The sequence below is a fragment of the Numenius arquata genome, chromosome 9, assembly GCF_964106895.1.
Source record: "Numenius arquata chromosome 9, bNumArq3.hap1.1, whole genome shotgun sequence".
Taxonomy (NCBI): Eukaryota; Metazoa; Chordata; class Aves; order Charadriiformes; family Scolopacidae; genus Numenius; species Numenius arquata.
This window is the reverse complement of record NC_133584.1, coordinates 13,461,973-13,489,149: the sequence shown is the minus strand read 5'-3', so window position 1 is coordinate 13,489,149 and position 27,177 is coordinate 13,461,973. Positions and strand designations below refer to the sequence as shown.

Below are 27,177 nucleotides of genomic sequence, written 5' to 3'. Positions count from 1 at the left end.
ACCGGCAGGGGTAAGCACAGCTTCCTAAAAACACACTGAAAACAACCTGGAGACAAGCTAAACGAGAAGGGGACGAGCTCCCTTTGGCACCAGTCTGAAAGCAGCAGATTTTTGCCAATGCCTATCACTTTCGCACTTGAACTTTCAAAGGAATGCTCTCCCCACGCTGTAGAAAAACACCAAGGTTTATTTTTAACTTGTTATGGTAGGCAGCAGGACAACAAAACACAAACCACATATATAATGGGACAGGGACCTACACACAGCATCAGGTTCAGTCTTTTGGTCGTAGCTACACATTAGCTTCCCCGTGAACCAAGGACAAACTGATCTGTGCCCCCAAACTGCAGTAAGGGGTACAGAGTTCTGCTCTGCACATCTGCTGTACACAGGGTACCCGTCTGCTTCAAGGGGATTTTAAGGCAGGGACACTGAAAAATTGAGACAAGGGAGGTCTGTCACTTGTTTCTCCTGAATGTGACAAGCTAAGCAGCTTAACAGGACCCGAGAGGGGATCCCTCCTGTTTGAAACGTACAGCACAAAGCAGAGAACTACAAGGTGCTTTTGAAGCTGCAGAGGGAGGTACAAGCCATGGCTGCTGTGCTCCATGGGAGAAACCTCTGGGGAAGACCACGGTTTCTCTTTAGCAGAGCACTGCAACAGCCTAGAAGAGAAAGTGAAAATAATGCCAAATCCCCAAGAACGTACCAAAACTACAAGGGGAATTTATGAGGAATCTGTTTATGAAAGTTTCAGAGTCAGGGAAAATAAAACATTTCCACCATCGTAAAGGGTGGAAAATACTACAAGAAAAGGAGAAGGCGGCCGTGTCTTCCGGAGCCACAGTCACACAAGCCTTCCCTCTTCTCACATTCACGCACATGCTCCAATAGAGAAGCATCAAGATGTTCCTCTGAACCCAGGTATCTTCACAAAATATCTAGAAGAGTTTCTAGTTGAACGTACTAAGAGATCAGATAAAGGATAAAGTGTTTATCGTATTCAAAAGAATTTTTAGTTGAATCTTTCTGCATTGGAGAGTGTTCTACAGATGACAAAAGCTCCTAGAAGCTACGGCAGTGCTTCAGGGAAGGAGGCTGACAAGCAGGAGGGTGGAGATGAGGACAAAGATTACGGTTATACGATCCCATAGTGACTCACTTGAAGCATGTACAATTCTGGATGGTGCAATTAAAGTTTTATCATGGCTTTGTTTTTTTTATTGCAACTTCTTTTAAAAAAGGAAAGAGGATACAAAACACTAAATAGCACTGTCAACATCCAATGGGCATTTGTGTATAAATAAAGAAATGCTGCCTTTAGCCAGAGAACTGGGAAAACCACATCTGAGCAGCGGGCAGTGCTCCTACTCACAGGTGACACACCCAGGGTGCCAGGAACATATGTTTTTATGGGACAGGGCATGGGGATCTTGCCCAGAGAGACTTTATTTCAGTGGTCCCTAATACTATTCAGCTTTGCAGCATGATGATGGAACTTCTACCTTCTACCTACAACAAGCACCATCTGGCCTGCTGGAAGAGCACTGCCAACTCAGAGGTTTGAGCCCTACTATTAGTTCAGAGCTAAGCAAAGACACCTCAACATAGAGCCGCAAACAGCTTACCCAAATCTAGGGCTGTGCTTTTACCAGCACTTATTCAAGAAGCAGCACTTGCTCCTGACAGTTAAAAAAAAAAAAAAAAAAAAAAAAAAGAGGGAAGAGTTATTTTTAACCGCAATATGTCTCTGAGCAAGTCCACTGCACAACTGCCCAAACAGCTGTACTAGCAACACAAGGCGGACAGCACAGGAGCAAGGATGAACGTTTCAGAGCTGTGTATTTTTTTGCATAAAGATTGCTGCTGTAAGAAATGCTTATGAAACCGCAGCCCAGCCCTTCCCAACTCATTTCTGCACAGGCTCATATACTGCTCTGATCCCTGTGGTATTCGAGATCTCTGCCTTGTCAGTCATGGTGCTGATGGCGCTGGCAGACCTTTGCTCCATCCTCCCCAGAGAGGCACACGTGCAGAGGAGAACTTCAAGGCTTTTTTACTCCATTCTACCCACACCCAGACACACTTCTCTATTAGTCTGGGAAAAAACAGGCTGACAGAAACTCGCCTGGCATACAGGCAAGAAAGTGGGAGGGCCGTGGTAGAACACTGATGCTCTTCTCTTGACAGTCTTGCACCAATCCCACAAAAGTCCCATCTCCTCTGGTGAACTTAATTCCTACAATTGAGCAATGATTGTTTTAACCCTTTTGGATTGTCAGACCACTAAAAACTTTCTAAAGAAAGCACAGATTCAAAATACAAAGGCCACGTGTTTTGTTGTATAGATAGGCCTGCTTCTTCCAGCTGCTTCTCCAGAGATCCATTCGAAGTAGTCCATGGGTATTCAAAGTCAAATAAAAATAAGGAAAACAAAGCAAACTCCTCTGGTCCTCACTTTTTCATGGGCCGCAGCTGAAAGCTTCTGGATGACAGAGATCTAAACTAGGGACCAAGGCTCCTGTCTGGGTTGTTTTGGCTTTTCCAGACAGGTCTGTGCCACTTGAAGCTCAGTGCCTGGGCCAGGAAGCACACACAGCCCAGGCTACCACCACAGGCTCATGACCAGAAGTAGCCTAGCTCAGATCCAGTACCACCCCTAACACGGCCACATAGCACCAGACCTGAGGCTGCACCCAGCTCTGCACACAGGGACAAAGCTCTGCGACAAGTCACCAAGTTGCAGGGCCTAGACGTGAATACAGGGGCTGGGTCTTAAAACAGTGATTATTATCTCATCAAGATCCAGTACAGAGAGAGGGAAACTGGATGGTTATTAATGATATGCTCGCTGGAACCTCCCAAACGTCTGGGCTCTGTGGTGTCCCCATCTCACAGAGGAGACAGCACGGAGCAGGCTGGTGAGGCAGCAGCAAGCCTTGGGTTTGCTCACACGTTTGGATTCACTCATGCACTGCTGAAGAAGCCACTTGGCTATGTATATACTCCCGTTAAGCTGCTCTTACAAACCCGCAAATGGACGGCTGGAGCACACAGACCTCGCTTTGTGCTGCTGAAGCTGCTGGCAGGGCAGACGGCACAAGAAGACCTTTCGTCACTGTCAGAAACTTGGCTGGGCTGGCCATCTCCAGCTCATCGGAGCACGTTATTCCCAAGTCCCATCGGCCTGAGAACAACATGCAAAGGAAGATGAGAACATCCCATTACGAAAACAATTAAGTGCTGTCAGCCAGCCAGGTGGCAAGAGATGGGGACACCTGCAACTCCCTAGCAAGTCTGGGGGAGATGGCAAGTGCAGAGCACTCCCTCAAAACTAGACCCAGCGCCCATGGCACCAAGTCAAACACGACCGTAGTTGCAAGTGACGCCAAGGAAAGCAACCCTCCGTCCTTGAAGACACACATCCAACAGTGAGGCAACTAAGAAATAACCGGAGATGTGGACCAGTCAGGTATGGTCTGAAATAAAGCTTCATCGGCGCTAGTCCTCATCCCCTGCCCAGTCTCAGCGCCAGCGCACTTATTACTAGGTATTATGCGCACCGGGTTTGGGCTGAGAAACAGGATGGCGCCAATGACAATGCACAGACTCACAATTCTTCCTCGCCAAGAGGCTTCGTATTTAAGGCGGAAAGAAATCTATTTCCTTATTCCCTAATTGTATGCCCAAAAAAATGAAAGGTAAGATTAATGTTATGTTCACGGCTACAAATTAACTTGACTTCCCATCTCCTGGACTTGGCTAAGAGCCATCAGACAGTCAAATAAGTAGCAGGGGTGCAATCACAGCAGCTACAATTGGCAAGTCCAGCGAAGCATGAAACATTAACAACAGATTTACCATAGTCTGATTAAGCCAATCTGCCTTGGCACAGCAGGGAGCAGGCCTGGGATATGCACTTCTGGCACAACTGTGAAAGAAAGAAAAGCCAGCCCAGGAACGCCAGCCACTGCCACGTCCCGCAGAGGTGCCAGCAAGACAGGACAAGGGCAGAAGTATGGCTGGAAACATCATCTTTGGCAATAGTGATGGGCTGCAAAATCCATACAGCAGCATGAAAAAGAGAGCTCGCTTGCTTGAGGGATCCTGAAGAGCCTCTCTGAAAGCTCCAAGCAAAGGTCTTCACTGGTAGAAGTTCACCCCAAAAATATGCCTTTCTAAGCATCAGCGCATCTGAGGCCCTTGCAAGCATGGTCACAGGCTCTGCCTTTATGGCCAAGATAAGATTGTTTCTAGGTACAACAGCTTGGCAAAACTTCATGAAATAACCTTTTCCTTTTTATATTCTGCCATCTGCCTCACTAGCTTTCTCCAGCATTACCTCAGCTACATAGCTCAGCATTTCTAACACCAAACTGCTTCAGAGAGAGTGAGGTAACCACAACAGAGGAGCAAAGGCAGCCTTAGATGTTGCTGGCAATACTTAGGTGTGTGACAAAGCGGTAGTTAACATCCAGAACGGGCAGCGCGACTGTGCAGTGGCTCTAGAAAAGGCCAAACCCCACTGGCTTCTCAAGCAAGGCTTAGAGCAGAACACCCCACACACTTCTGCTTGAAGTCTCAGACCATGTTTTGACATCCGCTGAAGGGCCCAAGGGGCCCCTTGGTTCACGTGGCCCGTATGACGTGCTCTGGGATATCAGCCAGTTCAATGACCTAGGGACCACACATGCGTGTTCCAAGCATTTCCTTCCGAGTCTTAAAATTTATCTCTTGCTCCCCACCCCCTCCGCTCCCAACATTTTCCCATCAGCATCATGTGCTGGATAATTCACAAAATAAACTAGAAGGTGTGAGTCATGCTTAGTTTAGAGCATCTGCAGTTTTTGAATCCTGAAGTGAAGGACAGGAGGGAGAGGAAAGACAGAAGGAACACGGGGAAAAACAGTTTCATCAGCTAAAAATCACTTTTTAGGGCCTACAAAGCTGACAAATTAAGTGGCAGGCAGCAAGTGCAGCCTGTTACAAGCCAGCAGTCTCAGGAAGATGGTGAGTTATGAAGATCCCTGCAGATTAGAAAGCAAACTGGAAACTCATAGAGACTCAGAATACTTATAGAGAATCACAGAATTCTGTGATTCTTACCAGTCTCTGGAGCGACTGGCCAGGCTGCTCCAAGCCAGGTAAGTCCTCCAAAATTTGCAGATTGTTTCGTTGAATTGAAGCCAACATGACCAAGCAACAGCCCAACTGGAGGTGAGAGGCTACCTTGAGGGCAGTTTCCCAAGGAAATGTGCAACTGGGACATTTCCTTCTCAACCCCAGCAAAGGGGTTGACCTGACCTCAGCACCTCTCATTCCTGCCCTGCCTCTCCCACCGCACCAGGAGATTCCTGAGCTCCCGCTACCACATACAGGCACCAATGAAGGCTGGGCAGGACATGTCTCAGCTGCTGCAGCTGCAGTTACAGGGACAGCATTCCTAGGACCTTGTTCACCAGGCACCATCAGCACCAAGGACATCAGAAAACTCACACAGGGAGAAGGTGGCTCCCAGGCAGGGGGCAGGGCTGGGTGGCCTGGGGAAGGGAACAATTTCTGCTTCTTAGCCACAGCACCGGAACATCTCATGTAGCTGGGAGCTATGAGGCAGCACAAGGAGACTGGGTGGCCCCACAGAGAACCAAACTGAGGGGTTTCGTTCTAATTCTTAAAAACATTAACATGCAAAATAAAAAAAAATATTGCCAAAGAACCTTTTTTTTTTTTTTTTTTACTGGCAGTCTTGGCCTGGAAGCTAAGAAGAGCTTGTGATTTGAGAAGAAGGTTATCTTCTCTGCTCTAAGCTAATGGCTTGAGGTCAAGGCCATGAGAGGTTTGAGCTCTGTCTGCACTGTTCTCCAACAAGAAGCCCTCACTTGCCCAACAATTCTTTAAAAAGGAAGACTATATATATATTTTGGAACCAGATCCTCAGAACACGAGTCTATTTTTTAACGTGCCTTGAAAGAGAGATCAGCAGCATTCACAAAATTCCCTCTCACAGGCTACTAGTTTGGTGCTCTCACTTCTGTTTAATGTGCCTGCAAACTGTACCGTAGAGCAGTCCTCAAGCTGAGAGAGCATCTGCTGAACAATCCAAAGCAGAAGGTGATGAGCTTGCACAGTATAAACAGGAAGCTGAAGGTACCCAAAAATCACCAAAAAAAAAAAAATAGCACCACAAGGGAGCTTGAAAGGTAATCCTAGAGCATGTCCCAGCCACAAAATTTGATAAAATTTATCATTCTGCCTTTATTACAGAAAGCTGCCATCTTTTTCATCATTGGATAATTACACCCTACATTGCATCATGTGCAATCTTTCTGAATAAGAACAACCCTTCTTATCCCCCAAGCTTAAAACACAATCCACAGGTCAAGAGTTAAAGACCACGTCTTTGATTTGCAGAAGAAAACGCTGAAGTACTTCAAGGTTGGACATACAGACATGCCTGAAAACTGCATTGAGCCTTAAGGAGTACTGGCAGCCATGCTTTGAAAATTCAGCCTTTTCAGCCAGGTCCAGCTGGGTCCCCAGATACGAAGTACGCTGAATCACAAGAACTGTCCAAAACCTCTCAGTCCTATAGCCAACATTGCCACTACAGCTGCTGCCTCCTATTCCAGAAACTTCTATGCATTGAGCGGATGAATGCATACAGTATTTTGCTACTCTAAACCAGAGCACAGATATATGAAGCCATGATATGTAAGCCATTACCTGCCAGGCTCAGAACACTATCACCTTCGTAGCTTCTTCTTGTGTGCCACAGTGTCCATCAGCCTATACAGGAATGTCTAGACCCAAAAGGTCACCAGCGAGTTCAGCCATCGCACTGTGGACCCACCAGTAACATCCAGATGGACAGGTATAAAAACCTCAAGGTAGATATATTCATCAAGGATGGCTTGGCTGGTTTGACACCACAGCCGAGTAGTAGACCCCAGGCAGTCAAACACACACTTCACTCACAATATTTGAGACATAACTGTGTGTGGAGGAAATTAATCATCAATGAGAGCAAAAGTTGCTTCTGTAGTCATCCTCTCCAGCATCCGACACAGCTTCAGTTGACTCAGCTAACACCACATTTTCAAAATGAACAACCAGGAAGACAGGGAGAAGTTTTCCTGGCAGTCAACTTTCACCACTACCTCCAAATCATGCATCACAGCAAAATAAACAACACTGCCTCCAACAGCTGTGTTTTACCCTCAACTTTGCCCAAGGGCAAACCACCACACAGGTCAGTGGAGAGCAGGGCAGGTGTTACCTTCACCAGGAGAGGTCAAAATCCCTAGCTCACACAGATGTCTCCACAAGCACTACTGTAGCTGTAAAACATGCCTTCAGCAGTGTCCCATGGATCATATGACACTGCCCTTTTCTGGAGGGTTTTTTTTTTTGTTGTTGTTTCTTTTGCAGACAGGATGTCATGGCAGTTTTAGTTTTATGCCCAACACTACTCACTTAAACTAGTGTAAGGGAGGGGGAAAAGAAAAACGGTCTCCTTTCACGCACAACTCAAAACAGCCACCCACTCAGAAAACTGCTCAGGCATGGAGTTTGCATCTCAAGAGATTTGCACTATATATGCTCCCTTCCCCCACACCCATCTCAATGGTGATCACCATATTTTGATCGGTTTAATACAGCTTTTATTTCAACATTTTAGGCAATTTTATAGTACACAAAACTCTTGAAAGGACTCGCTGAATTTCCCAGATAGGCAAAACTTCTGTTCTCTGCTAAATGCAAGCCTCAATCCCTTGCTCAGTTCAGTAGTTTCTCAGCAGAGAGTTGGCACGTCCACTTTGTGATTCAGGGTGCCTTTCAGGAACCATGGCACCCTGGATCTCAGATGCTTCACTAGCATTTCTAAGCCCTCGGTTTCAGGCTGTGGTGAATAAACTCACACAGCAGCTCCAGAGAGGCAGGCAGGCAGCCGGGAGCGGAGATAATTCAAAGTGTCAGCTGTCCCAGGCTTCTCCTCCAGCTTAATCCTAAGAGATAATGTACCAAAATACAAGGGAGACAGGATTCAGAAAGGGAGCTCTCAGTGCCCCTCTGGTGCAAGTTCATGCAGTGACTCCGTTTGGTGACTGTTTACGCAAGGCTGACGGCTGACGCCCACGCAGAAGGTGCCAAGTGCCAAAAAAAAAGGTTCTAGTTCCTGTCAAAACCCCACGATGTGGTTTTACACCACAGGGACCCACAGTCATATGGAGGAACAAGCATTTCTGGAGAGAACAAGTAGCAGAAAGACTCCCTCAGAGATGCTACGTTCTTTTCAGCCTTTGGGTGACTAGAGCCAAGCCTGAGACTGCTCCGAGGCTTGTAGCTAAACCAGAGCTGGAGCCGGGAGGATGGACTGCAGCATCAGTGCACAGGCAGACAAGTCAGATGCTATTCATCTGGATCATATACCAAGAGAAGCAAAGCTCCAGCAGGATGGGCCTCAGGGCAGCCTCCCAGGCTTGCTGGAAACCTGGCCAGCTGCTGCATTTGAAGCTGGAGATGTCTGAACTGATCCTGCAATCGTCTCTGATTCTTGCACAGATTCCTATCAGCTTCCTTTTTCCTAGAAAGGCGTCTGCGAGGACTCCTGTCTGCCACCCGTTCAGCTGCTGCCAGCGCTGCAAATCTGCTCCGTGAGAAAAACCTCCCTCCACCGAACCAACCGAGGATGCTCTGCTTCATTTCAAAACTCCTTCTCTTTGCTCCACCGGCTCCTAGGGGATACTCTCTCCTCTCCCCCCTCACTTCCCGCATTTAAGTTCTCCAGGTTTACTAGTCAGCTCTGGAGAACACAAAGTACCAAAACTGGCCCCAGATCAGTCAAACCTTCACATTCATCTACAACAGTCACCAGTCAGTACAGTTATAGCAATACACATCGCCCTTCCTGTCGCAGCCTCGTGTTGGCTGTTGTTGGCACACTGCCCTTACAACAACTACAGATTTAAAACAGTGGCATAAGAAGGTAAGAATAAGTCTCTGGCCTCTGAGAACAGACGGGCAGGGAGGCAGAGCTCCCAGCATTGACCATGAGCAAACCTCTTTGTGGCATCTGTACCCACAGCTCATGTGCATTGCCAAGTACGAGGAAGAAGCAGGCTGGCTGCCTTTTAAATGCCTCCTCTCTGAGAGCACAAAATGAGCTGCAAGTCAGTCAGAAGTAAAATTTTTACTTTGGGGGCTAAATCACCTTTAGGTGATATCGTATAGTCGTAGCTTTAAAAAAAAAAAAAAAACCACAACTAAAATCAGGACCTAACAAGTTCACCTGTTACATGGCCAGAGCTGATGCTCTGGGCAATGCCAACAGCCTGGAGTACCAGGTAACTGAGTGCGGTTATTGGAGCTGGAGGCAAACTTGCCTCTTCCACCTTGTTGTATCAGGGATGCAAGGAATGCGGGCAGGGCCGTGCAGCCCGAGCCAAGGAGCCAGTCTCTCCTGCACTGCAAACAAGCTCAGGAGAGCCCAGCCTCTTCCCAACACCAACTTCCTTCGGAAACCTGGCGCCGGCCGAATTGCCTGCAGGAGAGCACAGCCCTGTGAAAAGCAGCACTCTCTGCGTGCCACAAAAACAGCCAACACCCTGGCGGCTTGGAGAAGCCCCAGGACTTTCCCTGATGCCTTCCACCACTTCACCCCAGCCCCCGGCAGCACTGCCAAAGGCACCAGGAGGTGCTGGTGAATTCAAGACATAAATCCCCCTCATCCCACCAGCCAGCACCCCAATAATAAAACTAACTTCAGAACACAGGGAGAAAAAAAAATTTCTCCCCACCAGGATCTCGTGAGTACGATTTGCCATATCCGTAACAGACATATACAATAAGCTCAGATGCTTTTGTACAGCAAAGCTGTTCTGCTGAGTGGACAGGGGAGAAGTTTTCCATTCACATCAGGTAAGGCTGCCTCAAGCCAAGCCAGTGCTTCCCCAGTCCACCTGCCAGGTCAGTGGTGACAGTCCCTCTGCAAGGAACATTCCCTGCCGGGGCACGCTCCAGTCTCCTGGCCTGTCTGGTTGTCAAGGGCCAAAGCTATATATACCATGTCTTTTGGAGAGGTTTCTGTAGAAAGAAAAGAAATACACCTCTCGAAGCCAGGAAATATTCCTGTTTTCATAAACCTCCTTCCTCCCTTTTGTCCCATTACTTCTCAGTCAGCCCTGTCAGTGTCCTTAAGGTATGCCTGTCTCTCAGTGCCCTCAAATATTTGCTCATTTATGTTCTCTTTCCCTTTGTCATCACTTACCGAACACCACATATTGAGCCCACATAACATTTCCTCTTAAGCCAATTCCTCCAGCCACCAAGCCCTGGTTCAGCAGCAATGGGAAAAGAACAAACCATACCTATATGCACACAGGAACTCAAAGCTTTATTGCATGCAACTTTTCACACCTCCTTTGAAAAGAGAAGTGAAGAAGAGTGACTCACTTGCAAACCCACTTCAACTTTCTGTCCTGAACAGCACTCACCACAAGCAGGGCTGTCGAGAGTGCACAGACCAAACCTCTACCAATCCAGCCCTGACTCAAAAAGATCTCACTATTTTTATGTGGCTGACATAGCATCATAGCAGTGGCACCGTGGGTTGGTGTACAATTAAAATAATCATCAGTTGAGCTTCCGGAGCCTGACACAAAATCCTTGGGCAGGGGCAGAAGGGCTGTGCCGGGCTTCTGAGTAGGCTTTCACCCACACCTTTCTCCCCAGGAAAAGTAACACTTCTGGCAAGCTTATTTCACAAGGTGCCTGGCGCTACAGGGTAGATTTTTATAAGCACCCAGGCCTAACTGGTCTCCTTTGCTCAATGAAAGGTTCACAACAGCCCTGCCTTGCATCTCTTATACATACAGTGTGATGCTGCACTCTCCGTTTCCAGGTTCTCAATCATTTATTAAAGCCAGAATCAGACAGTAAAGGTACATGAAGAAACAGAGCAGATGAAAGCCTAGTTTAACCATGGCTTCCTTCATGATTTCAGTTGTCCTTGATTATGGATCTCTGTGGGATCTCTCTTTCCAGCCCTGCTAAGTGTCTCTCCCAGCTGCCATACAGTGCCAAGGCTGTACAGCAATCACTCAACAAGCTGTGTGGTATCTTCTCATGTACTGAGAAAGAAAACAGTAGCTCCAATTTCTGTTTTAAAAAGGAAGTCCAGATGAAGTGTCAAGAGACTTCTACAAGGTCCCCTCGTGTCCTGTGGAGAAGCCAGCACTGTAAGGTGAACATGGAACATTCCCAACACACCACTACCTCAGGGGAGAAAGCAGTCCTGCTTTCCCAGGGGAAATGCCCAGAAAATGCCTTTTGCTCCCTGCAGTTCAAGCCACCCGCAGCAGAACGAAAAATAATCTTTATCACCTTTTCAGAGAAAGACGAAAGGACAAGCCAGCAGTGAGTGCCACACCAGAAACTGGACCTAAGCTTCTAGAGTTTTAAGGCAGTTTTACCCACAGACCAGCCTCCTTCCTCAGTCCTTCAGCCTTCAAACCAGCACGATGCAGAGGAGCGGTAGTAAACAAGGGGGATGCCAGCCAGCTGGGGACACTCTGGGAGGGGGATGAGGAAGTAGGGAGGGAATATGTCGCTTCATCCTATAAATCACCACATTCGTGTGAAGTGGATGTCTCGGAGGAAGAAAAAGAAAGCTTATTCCAGCAAAACAGAGAAGTTTTCTTCAAGCGGGGTTTTCCTTGTGCCCAGAGAGCGCACAACTGGACTCCCCTGCTCCTTGCAGCCACCAGCTCCAGCTCCCACCTGGCACATGCAAACCCTCTCACATTGCTCACGGCCACACGAAATCAAAGGGTAAACAGCAGCCCGTGGTCACAGCAAACACAATGCTGTCTGCAACACAGCCCTCAGCTGGGATCATTACTTGGAGAGCAGCGATGGGTGATGGCCAGTGTCCTAGTGTCACAAATGGGGGATGCCCTCCCCCCCCTTCAAGGAATCTGGGCAAAACAGACTATGCCCCCTCTTATCCCAGCCCAAAAACTTGTCAGTAACTACGGAAATTTCTCTGCAGAAGGCATCAGCATGAGCCTGGAAGCTCTTCTCTGCCAAAGACTGCTTTTTGAGCAATCTTTTTGCCTCGGTACAACCTCCAGGGCAGCTCAGAGGACAGTGCTAAGGATTTAAGGGATGGGAGGAGGCAGACCTGCTTGCTCAGTTGCGTTTTGGAGCCAAGAGCATGAAATATGCTAATCCTGCCCATCTCCTCTGCCAAGCGCTGCAGACCCAGAACAACTGAATGCATAATAAAACTTTCACCCAGCTTTAACCAGAAGTGAAATGAGTACCACAGCCTCAGCTACTGAATTCATGCATGCTGGAAAAACAGACCTCCTATTACTCAGAAGAGCTGGACATGAACCAGTGACCTAGAAAGAAAAGCCTGCGTCTATGTCCCATCACCCTCTACCTCCTCACTGCCCCCAAGCCATCCAGCTTGCCTGCATTTTTCAGAGCCCTTCTCCAAGGAACTCACAAAGCAGAAAACCATGACACTGCACATCACACTGCAAGGAAAAATCTCAGTCGGAGCCAAAGGGCATGGTGCAGGTGGCTTCACAGTGACCGGGCTGACCCTCGGCTGCTCTCAACATTGTTGCCCTCATTATATTAATCCAGTTAAAGGCCAACCCTTCCTTCACATGAGTACAGCTGACATCTCATCCATCAACACCAGTCCCTGAAAAATTCCAAAGCAGAATCCCTCCTCACCAGACACCGTGCCAGCCATCAACACATTCTGAACCCGCTTCCACCTTTGACAGACAGCAAGTTCCTCTCCTCCACCATCGTGTTGCTGAGCACACACAGGCACTAAAAGCCCTGAAGTAAGCAGATAACATCAGTCAGTCTGTTCCAGGAGAGTCTGAGATAGTGCAGCTCAGAGCTGATCCCCTTCCCCTGCCCCTTGGAGAGTCAGCAGCCAGGAGGTTTTTATTGCAGGAGTGTCAGCAAAGGTCACATTAAGCTGCAGAGGTCAGAGGGAAGGTGCTGTAGTTGGGAGGAAGAGGAAGACTGATGCTTACAGCAAACTTTTATTCAATTTATAGCAAAAGAGAGCCAGCCAGGCTGCCTCCCCAAAGAACACCTTGCCAAGACAGAAAATAAAGACTCAAGCCCTTCCTGTTTCCCCAAGGCCACAGTCAGATATGTATCTTTTGCTACCACGTGTGGGAAACTGGCCTCTCTGGTAGCAGACTACAACTAGCAGCATTTGAATGTACAGTTCACGAGCTTCAGAAAGTCAAATCAGATGCTTAATGAAGAGTAGAAACCATAGTGCAAGCATTGTTGCTGTGCCCTCCAAGCACGAGTGGCACAATCAGCCTTTGTCAAGACCGGAGCTCAAGAGACGGCAGCATGGCAGGGCTGGTTCCAATGACTGGCACAGATGTACTGCCCTCACACATTTTCATAGTATTACTAAAAATAAGATTAAATAAAAACAGTTAAGTCACTGCAATTTTCCACTATTCCAAAGAGCAATAGCGGGCCCCTCTTCCCCCCCTTTTCCTTCCTCACAGAGGATTCAGACAGGCACGAAGATCAGGAGTCCCTGGCAAGGAAGCCCATGCCTGCGTTCTACCTGCTGCTGCTAACAACTGATGGCTCTCAGAGTCTGCACTGGGCGAGGGACTGAGCCTCAGTGGTAGCAGAAAGGCATCCCCTTTGCAAAGCCACTGCCACAGACCTCAACCCTTTGGCAAAGGCAGCGACAGCAGAAGGATCCACAGGTACATCCTCCAGAACGCAACAAGGTCTGCACAGCTCCAAAATACCTCCCCAGGAACGCGCCCCGTGCAGCTCTGCCCACCTGCATGCAGACAGGGATGCTCCCAGGTCCAAGAGGCAATACCCAGCACTTGGAGACGGCATGGGGAGCTGCACCAAAGAGCTCATTTAAAACAGGCAGCCAGGGAGAGGGTGTAGCCCTTCCCAATTTTAGCTGATAAAAAAATGCATCAGATCACAAGAGATGAGAGACAAATGGTTAGAAATCAAGCAGAGCCCAAGCCCATTTCTTTTATTTGCTTTGTAAGTAACTAATTAAAATAATATTTCCAGGATGCTTTTGTTCCCAAAAGGCTCACAAATGAGACCTCAAGTAAAAAAGATCTACACACAGAGCCGAACAATCCCCTGGGGCGGGTCAAAAGAGCACACAGCACAAGCTGCTTTGTGAGAAGAGAAAATGTCACAGACACTTGAGAGGTGAATAGAAATACAGGGAGAGAAACTCTGCCCACAGATTGCAACTAACACCAAAACCTTCAGCAAATAACTTACAAGAGCTTTACTGACCACAGCGGTCAGAACATTCACTTTACTGCCCATAGAAAAATGGCTCTGTAACACCAGGCTGCAGCACCAAGGTCTAGTTTATACTAGGGAAAGAGTGCTTTGAGGGTGTATTTTACACCAGTAAACTCCTGCCCACAAATAAACTGGACTGGCTGAAGCAGTTTTCATCGGCAAAACGCCATCTGTATCAGGCCTTCAGCTTTTAAAGATAAAAAAGAAAGTAAACACAAGAAGCAAGACTTCCTGCAGCACCTAGCTATGGTTATCGGATTTTTATTGCCATCAATTGCCCAGAAATGACCTCACTTGTAGTAGAGTTTTTGAGACCACACCAGAAGAGGAGGATGATGCTGTCTCGCAGCAGTCCCAGCTTGCTGTGGCCAGGGAATACCTGGACACAGCACCTCCTCTCCCGAGGGAGAGCTGGTGAAGAACAAAGTACTCAAACCAAAACAATGTTCTTCATTGTTAATGAATGACTAAACTGACCTTTACCCGATATGGAGAAAGGGAATGTTTCTCCAGAAGGATCAACAGTGATTTCTGTATCAGGAACAATAAATATTTCCCTAGGTATGGAATGCAATGCATTTCTTTCCTTGGTTGGCACTAACACCCAGCATGAAAAGATGTAATTCAAAGCATTGCTCAGTTTCAACACTTAGCACAACAAAAGCAAATGATGTCACCAAATTAAAAGTGTGAAACATGCCAGAGGCTTTGCAGAACGTGGCTCAGGCCTCATGTACTTTGCACATTGGAGCTGCCCTGGGACGCTGGTTTAATCCAATCACTATCAGGTAACAGCAGAGCGTCGTACCAGGACACTGTTGAAACTTAATCCACGCTAACCATAGGTGCAAATTTACCAAGGGCTGGTTGAGCTTCATTAGAACCCCATAAACATACTTTCATTCAGCATGTAAGTGATTTTAACTCAGTCCAGTTAGTTTACTTTAAAAACAAATCAAATTAAATCAAATCAAGGCTACTTAAATTCCGAATAAGAGCATCTACACAGGGATTTAATTCACGTTAATCAACCCATTGGAAAGGTTAATTGGATTAATTTTCTTAAGTAACCATGTCTGGATAGACTCTAAGGACAAGATCTCGGCCACACTAAAATGACCCATAACAATTTTGCTAATGACTTAGTGGGACCAACATTAACCCCTAAAACTTCAGCACATGGATATTACTTTTCTTGCAGTAGCAATAAGAAGTGAAACATTAAAGGATGACAAGAGGTCAAAAGGAACCTCCAGCTCCCTGCATGGACATATGCCTTCTACTCTTGCCTAGCTGAATCATCAAATTCATGCTTGCTATTTTGCAAGAATTGAAATTTTAAAAAAGAAAAATTAATGGCCAGTGGCAAGGAAAACAAGTTTAAGGAATTTTAGTTGCATTTCGACAGCCATGCAGTATTCTCATTCTTTACAGCATACATCTAAAATAACTGGATTTTGACAGAGCTTCTACAGATTTATATCAATGTCAGAAAGAAGAGACTCTACCTCGTACAAAGCTTTTCAAACCCAAAGCAGCTTCAGGGCAGCTTTAACTAAGCTTAAAGGCACACACGTGAGGCAAACACTCTCTGCTCAGAGGGAAGCCGAGGCCAGTCTGGTCCAACTGAAGGTGACTCCGTGTACTGAGCACGGGCTAAACTGGCGGCCATAGGCATGCACCACAGCTGGACACCCAGAAAGTGAGCAGAGCTGCTTCACCTGCACTTTTGGGGGGCACAGGGATTTTGCAGAAAGCGAACAGCACATCCTTCCCCTGCACTCTTGGGGTGCCCAGGGATTCTGCAGGGTGGAGGAGGCTCAGCACAGGGCAAAGTCCTCACAAAAACCCCCACAGGCTCAAGTATTTTTCACCCGGCACCTCAACATCCCCAGTCCCCCTCAAATCACATTTGTGGATATTCACAGTTCCGCTCCCATTTTTCAGTGCCCCGAGCGGAGCCTCCAAACCCAGCCGAGCCGCAACTGCATGTCAGTAGCCCGGAGGGTCCCCGGGCTATTTCACAGCAGGGCTTATCTCCCGTGGGAGCCCACCCCGGCCCTCCCAGCCGGGAGCGGAGCAGAAGCGCCAGGAGCGGCCCCGGCGCAGACAAAGGGCTGTCCCCCTCCCCCAGCGCCGCTCCTCGCCTTCTCCCGGGGAGAACCGGCGCTTCCCCGCCGCCCCCAGCCCCGGGGAGTCGAGCCCTCAGTCGGGCTCGGAGGGGCGGCCGCGGCTGGCGGCCAAGCTAAGGCTGCTGCTTCCCCGCCGGCCTTCCCTGCCCTCCCTCCGACCCGCACAGCCGGGGACAAGGCAGGGGGAAGCAGGGAGGGCTCCGGCACACCCCGGAGGTGTAATTATTTTTTAAAAAGAAGAGTTTCTTCCCTTCCTTCCCCCAATTCCCACACACCCCTCCCCGCACACACACACCCCGCACACACACACCCCGCACCGCCCCGTCCCGTCCGGCTCCCCACGCCCGGGGCCGGGCTCCGCTCCCCCCCCCCTCCGCCCCTCCCGGGGGGGTGACCGCTACCTTCTTTGACTCCGGGCAGCTTGGAGTGGTCGATGCCGATGCCGGCCATGGCGGGCTGGGCCCGGGCGGGGGTCGACCCTCCCTCGCCCCCCGACCCGCCTCAGCTGAGGGCAGAACCGCGGCGGCACCGCCGCCCGCGCCACAAAGTTGCCAGCGGATGGAGCCGGCGCGCGCCCGGCCGTACGGCGCGGGAGAGGGGACAGAAAGCGGCGGGGCGGGGCGGCCGCTCTCCACCCCCCCACGGAGGTGGGCGGGGGGGTCCCGGGTTTTTCCCCTCGCCGCCTTTCCCCTTCTCCAGTGGGACTCAGGAGCTCGGAGGGGCGGGGAGGCTTCGGGCGTGTTTGTTTATTGTTAATTTCACTTTGGGGGGCAGAGAAGCCCCTAGTGCCCCTACTTTTCAAAGCGCCCGGAGAAGTCGGCTTCCCCGAGCCGGATCCCAGTGCCCCTGCTCCTTCTTCCCCATCCCAAAAGCCATCCCGCCCCAGCGCCTTCACGTATCCCGCCGTGCCCAGGCTGAGCCTCAAAGGAGCCAATTGTCACAGCCACAGCACAGTGCACCTTGTCCTTCGAGGGGGGGAAGCAAGGGGAGGTGTGACGAGTTTGTCTGTTGGAATGGGCACGTGTTGAGGATGCAGACAAAAGATTTCTGGCCAAGGAGCACCTTAGAAGGCCCTTGAACCCCAGTAGCACTCTGCCGCTTACGGGTTAGAGCCAGCCTTTGGCAGATGTCGGTAGGACTTACAGCTTTGGTCCACCTTTGTTTTCCAGCAGCAAAGAAACAGCATGAGATGATGTCCTCTGGGTAAAGGGGAGGAGATAAGAGGAAGAGGATTTGGAGTTTAGGGATGTCTGAGCTTCTTTGGGCAGCCAGTCACTCATGTTGACTGTTTAGTGTTTTGATCATAAATAAGCATCTATCTCAGGAGCATGCAAGCAGTGGATAAAGTCAGTATTGCCACCTTTGAAATGCTTTGATTCTAATGCCCCATGGTCCTTGTGCCACTGGTGGGTAAAAAGGGGGGTGAAAGGGGGACAGAGCCCATCTCCTGCTCCCCCTCTCCTACAGGTTCTGAGGAGCTCTGTGCCCTGGGCAACTGGGACGGGAGCTCAGACCTAAACACAGTGGGATGTCAGATCTCAGAAAAAAAAACAGCTAAGGGAATTACATCTCAATTTTATTAAAAGTAAAAACTTTAAAGAAACTGACTGTGAAAAAGAAGTGATTTCCAGAGTGTTAGCCACATGCTATTCCAGAATTTTCCAGTCCTGTTCTCTGAAACTCAGGAACTGTCTGTCCTTAATCCTGCCCCTTTCAAATCATGCTTCATCATCCCCGCTGAGGTATGCATACGCTTTGTCTTTAAACTGTGCATAACCATAACTGCCTTTACCTTTCCTTCAACCACACAGCCATTTCCACAGAAAGAGTCCCCAAGTTGCCTGTATTTATGATCCCTTCTCACTTACACACATCTAACACCCCTCTCCTGTGTGCTAACACATGCTGAGAGCTGTTGAGCTGCCTGCCTAGAAGGCCGTTGTACCCTTTTACTGAGGTGAGTAGTACACAGGATGACCCCAGCTACACAGGTACTCCCCATGATCATACAGATGGGGATTAGTCACAGGGTTTTGTCCCCCCAAGGGGCAGCTCATACAGATTATCTCCTGTCGCAGTCCCAGCTCTGCCCAGCTCCTCCCTCTAATTCCCTTGCCATTCACTCCAGCATAAAAACTGGACTGCCCACAAATAATCCCAGTGGTTACAGCTAGGAAGAGTCTAAAAACCCATTTCCAGTTTCTCCTAAATTTGAGCTTTCCTGAAGTCAGTATATCCCTCTGGACATCCCTCACCCTTTACTAATCAAGGTTTTTGATTGCTGAACAAGCACTTATTATTGGTCAAAAGTGAGGATGGAAGAAGAGGCCAAGCAACCAGGAAGATACAAGAGAAGTGGCGCAGAACATACTGACCTGACATAGGTCACAGCTTTCCAAAACTGGAATATGGTTTTCTCCTGCCCTTTTCTCAGTATAAGGTATTGAATACAAAGTAGAATCTGAAAGCCTGAAGTATTCACATTTATACACTTATAGCTTTAATGCAACAGAGACAACTAGGTCAGAAAGGGTCAGGAACCCTACATTTAAGAACACAACTTTTAAGATGTCCATCCCAGTAATTGTGTGTATTAATGCACACAGCTCTTTGCTCTGGTCTTCAGTAATGAATTTGAATCATATTAAGTTGTCTGGCTAGGGTCAAAACCAGCAACATAAATTAGTCATAATCTCCACTGCACTCAAGAGATACCATGTTGTATTGATGTGATTTTGGCTGCTGTTAAGAAAGAGCTGTGTGCCTCGCTATGTGTAGCTTCACTAAAGCAGGATCTATTACCTGATGCTCAGAGTCACAGCAGAGTAGTTCCTGGGTTCAGGTTTCTACTACACAAATTACGTGCCTTCTTGTGGCTCCCTTAATCATGCAAATATATTTATTCTTGCACGATCTGCTGAAGCTCAGTGATATCAGTTGGATAGTGAGCTCTGCCAGGACCCAAGAAAACTTCAGGCAGGAAGCGCAAGTGACATTCTTTTCTTGGTGCTGGAAATGAGGGGAACATCTCTGTCAGAGCAGAGAAAGGCTGGAACAGGCTCCTGAGAGGAGTAACATGAGTAAAAACAGCAAAAAGCATTTGTCAACACTGTTCCCTAAGGCAGGATCCTACACACCAAAGTATTTTCTTTGCATTCTTGATACTAGACTTCCCTCTCGATTTTTGAGGGATGTATTCAGATTAAATCTCTGAGATTGGAAGATGGCATTGATCACGTGAAGATTATAGAAGGTTGCAGAGGCAGCTAAAAAAACCCAAAACACTAAGACGACTGCAGGGAGACTGAGGATGAGAGGGAATTAAACAGAATCCAGGGAACAAGTTACTGATGTAATGCTAGCACTGCAGCAGCATCACATCCTATACTCCCAAAGGGATCCTCATTGTGGTGGATCTCAAATCACCCTCCCAACTCTATCTAAAAGCCATGCTTTTTGCCTAGAAGCAGCAGAATTTGTTTGTTCTGCTAGACTGACATCAGCTTTTCCTGTGCAAATTGTACAGGATCTAGCTTGACAAATGGTACATGTTGCAGTGGATAGATAAATCCAAACAAAGCTGGGAAGATTAACCACTTTCTTTTATTTAAGATAAGATATTTCAATCTTTAATAAAACCAACTGGGCAAAACCCAAATAAAAGCAACCGGGAAGCTGATGCAGAACTTGAGCTGAAGCGCACACACCATCTCTGAGCTCCTGTTCTGTTCTTTGCTCCTTGTGATTTTTCTCCTTATACCCAGATGGACTTCCCCTTGCTGCAACCGGTGACCCTGGACCCTTGTCCTTTCACTGTGTGTCCTCTTTGGCTATGTGCTTTCCAGCAGCCACTCTCCATGGCAGACCCCATGTACCAGGCACACCATGATCAGTGAGGAGTGTGTTCCTGAAGACAGCTTTGGGCAGGGTATCAGTTATGGGAGTGCAGCTGGGACTGTGCCACCAGATAAGTCTTAAACGCCAGGGAGCCCCAGGACTGGGCACTTTCCCTGCCTGCACCCAGGCATCTAATCCTGCACCCAAACATGTCACTCCTGGGGTATACTCAGATTGTCACCCTGGTGCACTACACACCCCTTTCCCACCTCTCACAGCACTGAAAACATTCCTGAGGGGATGTGCAAAGCAGAGGCTGGAACTGTTAAAAATAGATAAAAGCAACACAATCTGGCCTGGCCCTCAGAAAAAAGCCACAATGAGCTTTTGGGGCAGGAGCTGCCAGGCAGAGCATTGGGAGCAGGAGCTAGCAGTGCCTTATGCTGCTAAGCATTTCCTGCAGACAGGGAGAGACAATTTTGTTCTTCCTTCTTAAATAAACTGGGCACCACTCCAAGTGTCCTGCTGTCATTTCAGGTCAACAGGATAACAACAACTGTGAAATAAATTAGGCCTCATCAAGATGTTCACTCTTAACAGCACAGTCTTTGTTAAAGTTTCCTTAATGATGGCAAGGCTAACTTCCAACTGATGATCCTGCTGTGGGAATAGACACAGAGGATAATGACCCTACAGGCAGGAATGTGCGCATCAGTTAATGGTCAATGCAAAGGGATGGAAAAAGTAGTTCTAGGTGTCTCATGATATCAAGTGCCACACAAACCCAAGTCCAAAACCTGTGGGTCAGTGGTGACTGATGCCAGGGGACTGACCTTCCTTCTCACCTGAGCTGGGGACACACGCTTTTGTTTTTCTCCTCTTTGACCCAGTTCAGTCATTAACCTCCCCACATTTTTAAGCCAAGTTGCTCTTTAAGAGAGGTTTGAAGTCCTGTGCCAAAAGGGGCCAATGAGAGGAAGCAAACCTTACAGCATTGGCAAGGAGCACCAAGAAGCAGGTGTGCAATTTCCGTAGGTAGCTGAATGGTACCTGTGGGAATTCAGGCTCCCTGAAACACAAGGAGAGCAGGAGCCTGCAAGGACTGAGGTATTATAAAGCACACAGGAGTAATGAATGGGGTGACTGCAAAGAATGAACAAAGAGGAAACTGAACTTGTGCTTACATGTAACATAATGAGAGGCACTAGGAAAATCATGAGCTGTGCATTTACAGAACAAGGGCTTTTGTTGACTTTCAAGTAGGAGAGAGAACCCATGTAATCTGAAGTCAGGTATGATGCTGCTCACAACTCGGTTACATGCACAGATCAGATGTTTGTACGGGCTACCCTGGAAACTGCAAGGTGCAAATTAGCTCAGCATCTCTACCCACAATTTTACATATACATTTGCAGGGGTTGTAGTTTTGGTGATGTTTTTATCTGCAAGTGAAACCATGTAAAGTTTCACATCAGCAAAAGAGACCAAATGCCTTCCAAAAAAATCTCTTTTTCCACTGAAAGTGAGAAGCAACGCTAAAAATTTGCCACTTTCCTCTTCCCTTATCCACTGTGCATCTTTCCTTACAGGTCAGAAGACCAAAAACCCTCAGAACAGATATTTGTTATTCACTTAGTGCTCCACAGAAAGCTGCCTGCAAGCCTGCACAATGGAGGCATAAGAACCCTACTAAAAGTAGCAGGTAGTGGTGAAGCACCTTGGTCCGCTCTCAGCTATTCACAGTCACTATTGCCTGGATGAAATTTCAGCACATTGATGTTGTTAGAGGCAGTTTGGTGGGGGGCTGAAATCAGTGCAGTTCTCACCTAGCAGTGAGTTTACCCCATTCCACTCTGAAAAATTACTAAGTCTACCTAAAACCCGCATCTTTTGATTTCTACCTGCCCATCCTTTTCTGGTTAAAAAAAAAAAAAAAAATAATCCTGTGTTATCACTTCTGCCAGCCTTGTTTAGCAAGCTGCAGGGTGGCAAGCAGGCCAAAAGCTGAAGGATGGATATGTTCTACAGTCTCTGTTGGATCCCTCATTTCTAGTCATTATTTTTTATATGCAAACTTACATCCACAAAGCATTGGTGTTCACTCAACAAAACACTATTTTGCATGTGCAGAAACTATCAGAGTCTCAGCAGCCCTGGGTGCAAATGAAAAGCTAGGTAAGAAGACAGGCTCTCAGAAATGCAAGGATTATGCTTGTCTGTGCAAGTTTCCCCAAAACAAACCAGGTCTGTGTACCCTCTAAGCCATCCCTCGGATGACCTGTAGCGAGAGTTTTCAATAAAATGGATAACATTTGTAGATAAACCAAAAGGCCAGGTGATGAGAACTGAGAGGACAAAGAAGAAGAAAGGGGAACAATAGGATGAAAGTTGGCACTGTTAGCAGGCAGCGTTGACCTCCACAACCCTAAAAGTGCCCCAACCAGCATTTTTAGCAGGAAATCACCCAGCCTTGTCTATACAGCCACGTTACCCAAAGTAGTACATGTACAAGCTACATTCAGTTCAGACTTACTGAGAGTGGCTGACTGAAGTAGAAGGAAGTGTGTAAAATTTAGGGGAAGCATTCAGAGACAGATGGATGCACACACTCATTCCCATACAATGGTTGCTGACCACGCCAAAGGACCCTTGCAGAGGTCCTTGATGCAAGTAGCATTGAGCATCTTCCGCCCAACATCTGCAACAAGAAAAATCAAAAGGCAGCCCATTCCTCTGCGTTTACACTGGGAGCTGCGAAGTCCACATCAGCCTGTACAGCAGCCAGCAAATGGTGGCTGCAGCATGGCCTGGAAGACATAGTGCTTCCTGACAGCAGCCTTGGAAGCGCTGGGGAACTAGGGCTTTCAGAAGACAACTCTGTGCAGGCAGGCAGTACCCTGTGGAGATCTACAGAAGCTCTCTAGAAGCTCTGTGCCTAGCTCTACAGAAGCTACTCTAAAACCAGCATAGCTGCCTCAGCATGCTACCTCGGCAATTTCACCCAGAAACCAGGCTAATTAACCCATCCAAGTGCCACACTAACAAGCACTAATGGCTTTTTGGTAGCCAAGCTAGGGTCTCCACTCCACTGGGAAGATGTGTCAGCTCATTGGGGACACACTCAGGCAGCCTAGCACAGCCTGCGGCTACTCAGTAGAGATAACACATCTTATGCTTGGTTTTCTTCATCTGCCCTCTCCATCTAGATAGTGGCAAGTTCCATCAAAAGCCATATGCCAGACCACCACTTCAGATCTTCCTGGCTCTGTGTGCTCACAGGATAAGTGATAATGACCACTGATATCCATTCTCTAGAAAGAATGAGCCAAGTTCTGCAACTATTTGCAGCGTGATGGGCTTGTAACCACATTTGTGGAGGGCAGGTCCCAGCTCTAGGATTCACCTCTGTTGGCTATGTACTGTTTTATTACCTCAGTTACCATTCCCCTAAGTAGCTGTTCTCTAATGTCCTGTAAATGTTGGAGAGGGCAGAGGTTCTCCAGAAAACCAGACAGGCTCCTGCTCCAAATGACTCTCAGCCTTCCTACTTCCACTGCCTTTACTGGGGGACTAGCTTCTGTAGGGTGATGTTGCTCTTGCAAAGACACCTCACAGCATCACTTACTCAGTACTCGGTGTCCCTGCCAAGTGCAGGGACACTGCTCACACTCATCATCCAGGACGGACTCAGGGCTTGCAGAAGGTGAGTCAGAACAGAGAGGGATCAAGCTCAGGGTAAATCTGATGGTATAAACAGGTCATTCCAGATCACGCCTCTTCACGATGCTGTCCTGGCACAGGGGTCAGATTAGTCCCTACACAGCCACACCAATATTTACCGTTCAGGAGCATCACTGGAAATTACTTTGAGACCAGCAGGTTACAGCACATTTCAAAGCAGAAAAGGTTTCTATACTGCCTTCATCTCCTCACCAGAAACTTCAGCCAAGTAACCCCACTCAATAGGAATGGGTGTTCCAGCTCAAGATTTAAGAGGCAGAGGTGAGAATGGTACGACTGCCTCTGCTCCCTCCTTTCTCTCCATGGGCTGCCTCCTCCCACATTCCATGCTTTCACATCTCTGAATTACACTTTCAGCCCCTCACTCCAGGATACTTTAGAGCTGGCTTATTCTCCAAGAAGCTGAGTGGTTTTCTGACAGCCCCCAAAGTGGATGTGAAAGCCAGGCAGGCAGCCCAGCTGCACCTCTTGCCCTCTGCTGCCTTAACCATGAGGAACTGCTTCTCTTTAGTGCAATGCCCATCTGATGGGAGCTAGTGATGCTTTTGTGTGCTCCCTTCGTTGCTTGCAGTGAGGTGACTACCTGAACTGCTTTACACTCTCCCTTGGGCCTTTCCTTTTTCTTTCTTTAAGCAAGGATATAGTTAAACCATAGCATCTAATTTTATGGCAGTAACAGACCAAGCAACAGCTGAGTCCAAAAGACAAGCACGTAGAAGGGGGAACAAATTGCATGAGTCAGACTAAAAGCTTAATAAATATTGACTGGTTTTAACAGTCCCCTAAGGAACAGGGAATCTCATTTTATAACTACATCTCCCCCCTCATTATGCACTCCCTCCTCGCAGGGAGCCGTGACGGGGGCTGCTCTCCTGGCTTATGTGCACATTATTTTAATTCCTTTCTGCAGCCAAGCTGCTCTGTCAGGGACTTTGCACCACACATCAGCGGAGTATCTGAGTGCCTTCCAGTGGTACTTTAAGTAACAGGACCTGTGGGTTTTGTTCTCAAGTTCACCCCAGGGTATGAGTGACACAGCCAGAGGAGAAATCAAATATTAAATGTGTAAGGGATGGAGGGTGAAGAAGACAGGGTGGCTTTCAGTACCTGATACTTTGATTCCTACCAGGTAAGGCACAGTTGGAGAGACAGAGGAGCAAATAGATGCAAAAGGAATGCATACAGAAGAGACAAATAGCATCAGGTCTACAGTGGTGATACAGGCAAGAACGATAGGCACTATGGAAGAGAGAAGGGACTTGGCTTCAGGAGATGGAAACAGTTTGTTGGGCACATGAGTTGACAGAGGGGATAGAGGCACATGGTGGGATGCAGGAATACATTGCAAGTCACTGCCCATGATGGGGGAGCAAGATAACTCCTGCCTTTCTGACATCATATATATCCCCTTTCTTGCATGCTAAAAGCTCACCAACTCCCCATTTTGTTAGGTCTATTAGGCCCCTACTCTGCCTTATCTTCTACAAGGTATGTCCCCTCCTCATTGCCAAATTTGTTTATCATGGCCCACCCTCATCTTATTCTTAGAAATACTCTAGGCAAGAAAACAGTGATACACAAGTCTCCTTCTATGTTCCAGACAATATAAAACCCTGTTTCTGCCATCTGAGACTACCTGGTCAAAGCTAAGTCCCATCCTTGGTGCAGAGGTTGCAGGTCAGTTCATATGCCCTTTCTCCCAACATTAAGTAAAGGCTCTTCCCTGGCAGATCCTCTCACAGCAATTTGTTTGCTTTGGGACCAAGAAACTGGTTAAATGGAGACCAAAAGACCATAGCAAAGCCCATGGATGCTGTTGAGGCTCACCTGAAATACATGATGCATATGAAGTTTTCATGTGTTCTCAGGAAGCTCTGGAAAAGAAAAATATCCTCCCTCTCTCCAAACCCCAAATGTTCAGCATACAAAGTGGTCTGGAAGCCTGCCACTCCAAGCTAGCTCTGGAAAGTAGCACTTTTCATGTTCTGCTTTCAGCAGCTCAACACTGCCTCCTGCATCTTACAAGTCACCCAAAATCCACGAGTGCCCCTTGTCTGAGCCTTACTCTGAAACAGTAAGGGTTACTGCTTTGGGCTTAATCTAAGGTTAGGTTACTTGGGGACTGCATCTCTTCTAGAGACAGTCCTGGCTTCATTAGTGCTAACAGCAACACCCAAAGTGACTTCAGATAAATCAGGTTTTTATGTAGCATATCTGAAAGCTTTTGCTGCTGCAAGATCTAGTAGTCTACTTAGCAGAGAAGAGGAAGTCAGTGCACAGAAGGAAGCTGAACATTTTGAGGAAGATGATGTCCAAGAGCAGTGAGGCCTGCAACTTCCTAGGGAACAGGGATCCAAGTGCAGTGATGGTACCAGCAGGACAGGGACTCATCCCCAGAGGTACAAGCAGGGCAGGCCCAGAGACAGCAGCTGGGTTCAGTCAAGAGTCCCAATGATCAGGAAAGCTCACAACAATGGAGCATATGCAGGGTCAAGCAGGAAATCAATCCACAAGTCAGAATCAGGCCTGATGATAGAGTCAAACACAGCCCAGTAAACCAGACAGGTCTACACCGATGGAACGTGTCTGAGGTCAAGCCAGGAAGTCAATCTGCAGGTCTGGGTCCAGATCAGTAAGGGCCATAGCCAGGCAAAGACACAGATGAGCTGTACACTAGCATCCCTCCAACATATCTCAGGCAGAAACAGAGATAGCCCAGGGCTGAGCTTAAATGGGTCTCCTTGGCCTATGGGCAGAGAGGGTGGGTGGAGGCTCCAGCTGAGGCTGCTCTGGACTGTTAACACCCTCAAGGGCCTGACCTATGTAATCTCTCTCACACTCAGAGCTGGTGCAGCTGAGGTTAGTGGCATCTCAGCTGCTTGGGACAAGTCTTCTCATTCCTGCTCTCTTGGACTGGTTGGCTTTGTCCATCCTTGTCAAATTTCCAATTTGATTGTGTTTGATTACCTGAAGTCTGCATAGCTTTATGAAAAGAGGAACTCCTACATGAAGAGCCTTAGACAGGCTAGGACCATGGCAGGTAGAGATGGAGCTTGCATCTAAGTGTTCTCACCATCTTTGAGCTCTAGGCACAAATGCTCAGTGGATGATGTAGAAG

General features: G+C 47.9%; 1 protein-coding gene across 2 annotated transcripts in view; it reads right to left on the bottom strand.

Moving 5' to 3' along the window:
• CCDC50 (coiled-coil domain containing 50) overlaps positions 1 to 17,058 on the bottom strand; it is a 45,326-nt gene extending 28,268 nt beyond the window's left edge. The window contains exon 1 of one of the 2 annotated variants that reach the window (XM_074153076.1): positions 16,883 to 17,058. In XM_074153076.1, the coding sequence (XP_074009177.1) occupies positions 16,883 to 16,931 (49 nt within the window). In that variant the 5' untranslated portion in view covers positions 16,932 to 17,058. The remainder of the gene's footprint in view (positions 1 to 16,882) is intronic. The other variant, XM_074153075.1, reaches the window with a different exon arrangement.
• Positions 17,059 to 27,177: the final 10,119 nt, after the last annotated feature.